The 9,327-nt window shown below is 36.5% G+C and overlaps 2 protein-coding genes across 2 annotated transcripts; one reads left to right on the top strand and one right to left on the bottom strand.

Annotated features, from left to right (window-relative positions):
- Positions 1-1,158: 1,158 nt before the first annotated feature.
- On the bottom strand, positions 1,159-5,962 carry Sply (Sphingosine-1-phosphate lyase). Its single transcript, XM_014232434.3, has 8 exons — positions 5,759-5,962; positions 5,021-5,440; positions 3,376-3,800; positions 3,072-3,308; positions 2,777-2,986; positions 2,462-2,700; positions 2,257-2,403; positions 1,159-2,191 (listed from the first exon to the last, which is right to left on the bottom strand). The coding sequence occupies exons 2-8, from the start codon at positions 5,172-5,174 to the stop codon at positions 1,966-1,968; spliced, it is 1,638 nt and encodes a 545-aa protein (XP_014087909.2). The 5' UTR covers positions 5,175-5,440; positions 5,759-5,962; the 3' UTR covers positions 1,159-1,965.
- A 645-nt stretch (positions 5,963-6,607) lies between these two features.
- Positions 6,608-8,238, top strand: LOC106615988 (enoyl-CoA hydratase domain-containing protein 3, mitochondrial). Its single transcript, XM_014232422.3, has 6 exons — positions 6,608-6,767; positions 6,833-7,093; positions 7,164-7,348; positions 7,444-7,568; positions 7,631-7,794; positions 7,861-8,238. Exons 1-6 carry the CDS (start codon positions 6,735-6,737, stop codon positions 7,948-7,950), a joined length of 858 nt encoding a protein of 285 aa, XP_014087897.2. The 5' UTR covers positions 6,608-6,734; the 3' UTR covers positions 7,951-8,238.
- Positions 8,239-9,327: the final 1,089 nt, after the last annotated feature.

Below are 9,327 nucleotides of genomic sequence, written 5' to 3'. Positions count from 1 at the left end.
TGACATGTAAGCATAATGCTGCAACCATTTGATTCATTATTGTAATACAAGACTGAGAGTTTGAGAGCTTTGAGAGTTAGACATTTACACATGTAAGAGTATTAATTTAAATATCAATAATTGCCAAAATACAGAGCCGCAACAAAATCCTCACACGAGGATTGTTGTTGGCAACTTACAAGACAATTTGTTAATTACGCAGCCGAAGAAGCTTTAGACTCTTGCATGCAAACAGTGCACTCCATACTATAACAGGATGCCTTCGGATGTCTCTCATAAAATACATGGGAGCATCAAGAGATCATTCCGTGATTATGTCAATGACATAGAAGAATTAATCGACCAGACTACGGACGTAACTAACTCCAGACACGCATTGAAACCCCAGATCGACCCCGACATACCAAATATATGTCCTGCGTGCGATAAGTCCCCACATCACTCTAACCACTTCTTTGCATGCCCAATGAATACCACTCATCTACCACTCTTCTCCTTATTATCCGACTCCGTCAAAACATCACTTTTATGGGCCTTACGTTAGATGATTTTGACTAGGCAAGCTGCAAGACGCAAGTCTTTTAACCAGGGTCTAGATAACCGCTACAACAACAACAACAACCGGTATAAGAAGGGGGGGACTATATCACAAGCGTTATAAAGGGCTACCAAGATGGTACGGGTACAATATCGCCTCCGGTTGAACCCGTCTGTGATTAGCGCTTTTAGGCGTAGATATTAAGAGATGCTAGACGTCCTACAGAACCTTTGGTTATATTGATAAGGTGCAAGTGATCTGTTATTGACTGGGAGAGTAATGCCTCAATAATTTTTCCTAGAATAAGAGAATGGTGATTGAGCGAGTATCGTATAAAATAAATGTTTGGACAAAATTCAATTACATTTTCAACATAGTTGCCATCGAGGGCGATACAACGACTATATCGATATTGGATCGCCAAATTCTCGATATTTTTTTTTTGTATGAGTTGTCTCTTTTTTCAAAGAAGTCCCAATATACGAGGGTTGCCTTTTATATTTCGTGATTAGAAAACAAAACCAAATATTAATCAACGAAAATCGCTTCCTTGTTTTTTTTTTTTCAAAATATTCTCCACTAATATAATATAGAATTTTGCATAAAAATAAAGACATATGTATGTATTGTATGTGTGGTATACATGCATTCGAATATTTTGATTGAAACCACTAAGCTTTAATTCATTAAAATGCTTGTATTATATTTTTATTTTTATTTTTTAAAATTAAATTTTTTTAACTTTTTAAACATAAGTATATCTTAATTACATATTAATTATTATTTTTTTTATAATTTAACTCACAGTAACCTTTATTAAATCAAAAAATGTGTACATTCAGATTTTATAATTTTAACTTTTTTAAGTAAAAAACATTTTAAATGCTACTGGTTTTGTTAAACAATATTCTTTCGTTATGCTTACACATTAATGGTAGTGGAAAGAAATGTAGACATAGTTTCTGACCTTATATAAATCCAAGTTGGGACTGTTTACTATATGCAACAAGTGTATATACAGTTATGTAATAACGTTTAAATGAAATAATTGTAAAGCAAAATGCAATATATAAATATGTAAATGGAAATATTAAATAGAATACTAAGTACATTTTATTTAAAATAAATTAAATGCACCTAAATAAAAAATAAATCTAATGACTTTATCTATAATTTGCACAATTTTTAACTTATGACAAAACTTTTTCGATGAACAATATGAAAAACTTTGTTTTTCTATTCTACTGAACAATAATCTTGCCATATCCACGGTATTGGATAAGCTATTTAAAGCAAACAGATAACATTTCCAAATAATGAAAGATTTTGGTCAACAAACACTACACTTGCTACTAATCTGACACACAGTTTCAAAGCATTCTTCTAATGAACAACCAATGCCCATGCACTCTTTATTAAAGCACCACTCAATTCCTGGCTGGCGTGAAGTACATGCTGTTGAGAAAAGCACGCGCCACATCACCCACCACTGAGCGATCAGGTATGGCCTGAGCCACGCCATAAATTGCCATTTTACCCTCGACGGGTTGACCAGGATCCTTCATGATTTCAGCGACACACGCTTTAAAGTCATTTATGAACTTGTCGGCAACGCCTGGTTGGGTGTGCATGTCCGTAACGCAAATGTGTATACTGAAGGAAAACGAAAGTTAGTAACAAAATGCAATGTTTTTGCTTTTTTAATAACAACAACGCACCCTGAGGGAAACTGCAATGCGTTCAAACTCCAACCCAGCTTGCATAGCGCATCCGACAGACGGAAAATATCGAAGACATTAGAGCCAATAGCGATAACGGTTGTAGCGGGCTTGCCAAAAACGAAGACACCATCTACTTTACGTATGCTGCAAAACAAATTCACAGAATTTAGTTTAATTTTTCATATAAAAATAAATTGCTTACGCCGCCTCAATGTAGCGCGATGTGTCCACAATACGTTTGGTTGCCTCCAGATAACCTTCGTGGCCGAAACTCATCATAGTTGCCCAACAAGCGGCAATAATGCCACCTGCACGCGAGCCATTCACGGTGGGTGAGCCATACACGCCGCCAGGCCAATCGGTGGTTACGGTAAATTGATGATTCAGATACTTCTGATCGGAGTAGAGAATGATGGAGGAACCTTTAGGTGCAAAACCGTACTAGATAAAGAAGGAAAAAACAATTTTTTTATAAAAACGTTGTAACTTTAAATGGCAAAATATGTTAAATGCACACCTTGTGGGTATCAGCTGAAATACTGGTGACGCCATTGATGCCAAAGTCGAATGGCTTGATTTTATAGCCAGCTTCTCTGATTAGCGCAACAATAAAACTACCCAGACAAGCATCCACATGCACCGGTATATTATATTTGACGCCCAAAGCGGCAATAGCTTCAATATCATCGATGGTGCCGTAAGGAAAATTCGGCGCTGAACCAACCAGCTACATACAAACATATGTGAAATTTACAGTAAAATATTTTTCTCGTAAAATTACAAACAAAACACCGCATGGCTGCAAACATTACCAGTATCGTATTGGAGTTAATTGCACGCTTGACTGCCTGCACGTCCACTTCCAACGTTTTCGGGTCCACATCTACATAAATTATATGTATTTTGAAGTACTGAGCTGCCTTGTCGAACGCCGCATGCACTGTTCTCGGCACAACCATGTTTGGACGCTGCACATTACGCGTTTCACGCGCATAATCACGATATGCTTTGCATGCCATCAATATGGATTCGGTGCCGCCGGTGGTCATCTGTAAAGAAGGCAAAAGATCAGCAAATAAATAAATGTGTTAAAATTTAATATTTCTTAAAACACACCGTGCCGCAACTATTTGCATCGCCATGGAAAAGCGTACACGTCATGCGCACCACTTCTGCTTCCATTTTGCAAACGCCGGGGAAGATGTCGGGATGCAATGGATTCGTATATGATGTTTTGCCATATACTTCGGTTATCAGTTCAACTAAGTCTTCTTTGAAACCGTACACGGCACCCGAAACGCGTCCCTCACGCCAACTATAGTGTCCGATATTTAAATGTTTATCTACTAGTTGTAGAATTTCTACGCGGCTCAGCCCATTAGCCGGTAATTCTAGCGACCAACTGAGATCGGTGCAGCTTTTACTTATTTCACCCTCGAAATCCCGCTTGGCCTTTGAGATTTCGGCATCGATTTTGCGACGCACGGCAGGCAGTTTCTTGGCCAAGCGGAAAAATTGCCGTTTGCAACGTACGATTATGCCTGAAATGTATTAAAGCGATCAAATTAATGATTATATTCAAAGGATATATTTACTACGTCGAAATAGAAAATATTTAATATTGCTCCATTAAATTCATAAAAAATTTTTATACCACGAACAAGGTGTATTAAATTAGCCACAAAGTTTGTAACATCCAAAAAGAAGAAAATACCAGAGACCCTATAAAGTACGAGTATATAGTAAATGGTCAGCGTAACGAGCTGAGTCGTTTTAGCATGATCGCCTGAAGGACTATCTCAATTATTGAGATATCGATTTGAAATTTTGTACACACCCTTTTCTTCCTAAGAATATAAGGTGATCGATTCAAATCATGTTCTTGTATGGAAATATTATTCATTTTGGATTTGGAGTTGGATGCAAACCTCCGCCAATGGTACGTTTACAGATTAAGTTATATATATGATTGCTATAAGAAACGCACCTGTGAAGGGTAACGTTTCGGTACAGACGTAGTTAACACTTTTTCCGATTTTTATTATTTTTTTGCTTAGGTACATTGCTTTTGCTACGTTTCAAAGTACAACGGTTGCAAAGGCGTTTAAAACAACAAAAGTAAATAGTATTGTCTTGTGAGTTATAGCATAGACATACTAGCAATAAAACAGCACAATGGTGAGATAAAATGCCTTACACACCAACTAAATGCTTAATTTTCTTCTATTTTTAAATGCGCTTATCAATTTTTTTTCATAAATTCAAGCAATTCATTGATAAGCCGGTTTCAAAAGCGATTATGAGCCTAAAGCTTATCAGTGTTAAAGTTAAAAAAAAAAATTAAAGACAGCCGATTGCTGATTAAAATATATATTAAGGAAAAATTATAATTTTGAAAGGTGCAAGGGTACCAGAGAGTCTAACATAAGTAATAAATAAATAATACAAAATAATACTTTTACTGATAGCACTATAAATATGTAATATGAACAAATGGCAAAAAATAAGAAGAACACTGTATACATAAGTGACATCTAAGATTGCAAGCAATATAAATAAAATGTTTTTGCAGCTGCATAAAAAATTGCTTTGCATGTGCAGATCAATTAGTACTTGATTGTGATTTAATTTTTGTGTTTGAATTCGCAATCTTACCAATTGTGCTTTTTGTTTTTTGAGTAAAATTAAAAACAATGAATTACACTTTTAAATGATAAATTTAAATGTGTATGTATATGGTATGTACATAGCGTTTACTCACTCTCATCCTGATTGATGAATGTCCATAGCCACACAGTGCTCAACACTGTTGTCGCTGTAATGGCTGCTACTTGCCATGGTTCTTTATTGCCGAATGCCCGATTCAGTCCACTTGTTATTGGTTTTGTGTAGTCACCAACCTGGATTGGTTTCATGTTTGCTCTTCTTTACTCTCTATATCGTTGGGTTTGGAATTTGTACTTATAATTTATCACTTTTCGTTACTTTCTTAACTTATGTATGTACAGTGGAATTTTTTTAAGCGTTTCAATATATTCGCGGTCACAGCGTTCGCTTGCTGGTTTACCCGTTGAAAGCGTGCTAATAACTAAGTGTGAATCTATCAATTGACCAGAAAGCTTGCCGCTCTGCTACACTACAGTTTGTGGTACTTATATGTTTAGTTTTATATACGTTGCTCCTAAACGCTTAGTTGTTGAGAAAGCACATGAAATAAATAGCAGAAATGATAAAGTTAATGTAAAATTTCTTTGTTTCTATTGCAACGGTGATTCGTAAAAAGCGAAACCTGACTGTTTTATTATTCTTTTGGTTTTGTTTATTGCTTTTTTATTTGCTCTTATCTCAAATATGTATGGATGTATATGTATACAAGGAAGCGTGGCCGTTGATCCGTAGTTGCTAACATATACAAGTTATCAATATAAATTCTATGTTTGCAAGTAAAAAATAGGAAATTATTATTTACTTATCACTTAATATTACCCTTTTTGCTTACCTTCTTTGCTACACCTTTTTCGCTACAATTTTATAACTAAGCACATTTGATTTTGGTATTTTGTAGTTAGCCGTTTGCAGATACTGCCAAATATTATTTATGTTGTGTTCAAAGTTATTATTTATACGTTTTGTATATTTGTTACAAATTTTGCTAATTTGACAATATTTTTTGTAATTGATAAACAATACAACATTAAAATATTCTTTCAAAGAGAAACAGCTGTTTTATTTTGTTCATGTAAACAAAAGTTAAGTTTGCTGTAGTTTAAGTAATGAAGCTATTGTAAATGAGTTGGTTGTAGTGTTGGCAACTGACTCTAAACATTATAATTAAATTAATGGTTGAACTTAATATATTTTCTAAATTTCAAATATACATTTCTTCAATTTACGCCCAAATAAATAACCACATATTTGTCCAACTGTGAAATTTATAATATACAAATTATCTTGAAAGGATTTAGGCTTTCAAAGGGAACAGAATATTCATATATGTACTTATAGGTCTTAAAAGTAATTTTTGTTGTATATAATAACTTTACAAAGCGAATTTATATCATTCATTTTAACAGCTGATAGTTAGTTTTATTTAATATTTTGATTGATTGAAATGTCAAATAGATAGTGTTTTCAGTTCAAATTTGTTTTCGTGTTGGCAAACTTCTCCGCATCGTAAAGGGATTATACCATGCTTCTCCATTATTTAACATTTAAGGCATTTATGCACTTTTAGTTCATTTCGACAACTTTAATCTGATCTAATATTTTTCTAACTGCTATAACCTTACGCAACTTAATATAATATTTGCTTGATGCACAACAAATACTTCTTCAATTTCCTGGGGGTCCTTTGCTGTCTATGTAAACATTTCTTGTTATCTATGCATTAACAGCTGATTAGTTATCGGCAATTGAGTTGTCACTGTGTCTATTTAATTCGCAACAAGTGTGATTTTAGCATTATTAAGCAAAAAATGTTGCGAATGATATTTACAACGTTAGCGAAGGTAAGTGAATACAGAAAAAAATGTACGCAACAGATAAGACATTTTAGAATATGTATTATTTTTAGAGCTCAAATTCAACAGCAACCGCTGCGACGGCTTCATTGCAAGCTGGAAGCTTTCGGAAACAAAGTACAATAATTAAACAAAACGATGGCGTACGCGAAATCGTTCTGAATGATCCAAGAGCACGCAATACACTCTCCTGCGAGGTAATGTCATTGATATTGGACGGCATTACAAAAGATGTGCATGACGAGAGTTTGCGTTGTATTGTCATTAGTTCTACCGGCCCAGTGTGGTCAGCGGGACATAATTTGAAGGAAATCGTATGTAACTGAATGTTTGCGTATTAATATAGCTATATTAATGTCTAATTATCTCATACATTTATTGTAGTCAGCATCTAGCGATAAGGGTCATGCGATCTTCAGTCAACTTGTTGATATTATTTTGAACATTTATAAATCACCCGTGCCAATAATAGCGAAAGTAAATGGCATGGCTACTGCTGCAGGCCTACAGCTGGCTGCTTCGTGTGACATGGTAGTGGCATCGGATAGAGCTAGCTTTGCAGCTTCAGGGTATGTAAATGACAATGTCCAATAGTAGGGTTGCGTGCTAAACGCATATAACGTTTATTTATTTATTTTATAATTGTTGAATGGGCCACATTTAGTGTTAACATTGGTATATTCTGCACTACACCGGGTATTGCCATATCACGTGTTATGCCACGGATGAAATCCTCTTACTTGCTATTCACTGGTTTTCCCATCAACGCACAGGACGCGCTAACGGCAGGTAAATCATAAACAATACTTTTAGTTTTTAATGTTTTAATAAAATGTTGTATTTCAATTAAGGTTTGGCTAGCGTTGTGGTGCCGGAAGCACAATTAGATGCTGAAACAGACAAAATAACTCAATCGATAAAGGAGAAACCACGCGCTATATTAGCCATGGGTAAAGCATTCTACTATAAGCAATTGGGCTTGAGTGTCAAGGATGCTTACGATCAAGGCACAGACGTATGTTTTAAAATGTGTATATACTTTTTAAAAATATAATCTATAATTGCTGTGTTCATATTGCAGGTAATGGTTAAAAATATCGGTATGGAAGATGCGCAGGAGGGTTTAAGGAGCTTCGTAGAGAAGCGCAAACCAAATTTCACAAAGAAGTAATAAGCGCTTAAAAAATTATGGAAATTATGTTTGTTGCCATGATTTCCTAAACAAATGTTGTTACATCGTGCATTATATGGATATATGTGGCTCGGTTTGCAACTAAATTGCATTTATTTTGTGTCTTTAAAAGTAATTTTTTTGTTGTTAAATGTGTATAGTTAATATCTAGAGATATTTTCTGCTATCCTCAGCGTAGTATATAAGCGGGTTTAACGGAATATGTATGTACTTATTTTCATGATGATAAAAATATATATTCATAATAAAAATTTATGGTGAACTGAACTTTCAAGAGAGTTGTTGTTGTTGTTGTTGTTGTTATAACGATTATCTAATCCCAATCTTTGCCCAGGAAACGAGCTGTTTCGACGGGGTCGGACCATAGGGAAAGGGGTGTTAGATGAGTGGGGTTTGTAGGGCATGCAAAGAGGTGGTTAGTGTCATGCGGAGACTCATTGCATGCAGGACATGTGTTTAGTATGTCGGGGTCTATTCTGGATAGGTAGGAGTTTAACCTGCTACAGTATCCAGAACGAAGTTGCGCGAGGGTCACTCTAGATTCGCGAGGCAACTCGAGCTCTGTGTCTGCAATGGGTGGTGGTTTGACTCGTATTACGCCATTCACTGAAAGGGAGTCGGTGAAGTTGTTAATGGCTCCACTGTGAATGGCGGTCAGTGCTTGTCTGAAGTTAGTTGCGTCCGAAGTCTGGTCGACGTGCTGTCTGATGCCGTCGACGTAGTCAAGGAAGGACCTCTTGATGTTCCTAGGAGGCTGCTCCGCTGCAAGCAGGCGTCTGCAGGGGTGGTTTCTGCGAAAACATCCCAGCAGAAACTGCTTGGAGAGGAGCTCATTATGTTCCTTAACCGGAAGCATACGGGCCTCGCTGTGTAGGTGTTCGATTGGGGACATCAAGAGGCACCCCGTGATAGTCCGGAGTGCAGTGTTCTGACAAGTCTGGAGCTTCTTATTCTGCGTGTCACTACATCCAGGCGACCATATTGCGGCTGCATAATTGAGGACCGGCCGGCCGATTGCCTTGTATGTTGCCAACAACGTTTCTTTGTCCTTTCCCCATGAGCTGCCGGCAAGCGACTTGAGGATTTTGTTGCGGCTCTGTACTTTGGCAGTTATCGCGGTCGTGTGAGGAGTGAAAGAGCACAGACTGTCCAAAGTGACGCCTAAAATTTTAGGGTTATTTACTGTCGGAATTTTTGTGCCATCGACTGAAATGTTCAGGTCCAGTCTGTACTCCTTCGTCCAATTGGTGAAGATGGTCGCTGTGGATTTAGTGGGGGAGAGTGTTAAGTTCCTTGCAGAAAAGAAGCGAGAAAGATCGGAGAGGTAGCCGTTTACTTTTGAACACATGCCATCGA

The sequence above is a fragment of the Bactrocera oleae genome, chromosome 4 (assembly GCF_042242935.1).
Source record: "Bactrocera oleae isolate idBacOlea1 chromosome 4, idBacOlea1, whole genome shotgun sequence".
NCBI lineage: Eukaryota > Metazoa > Arthropoda > Insecta > Diptera > Tephritidae > Bactrocera > Bactrocera oleae.
The sequence above is the reverse complement of the archived record's forward strand: the minus strand, read 5'-3'. Positions and strand labels throughout refer to the sequence as shown.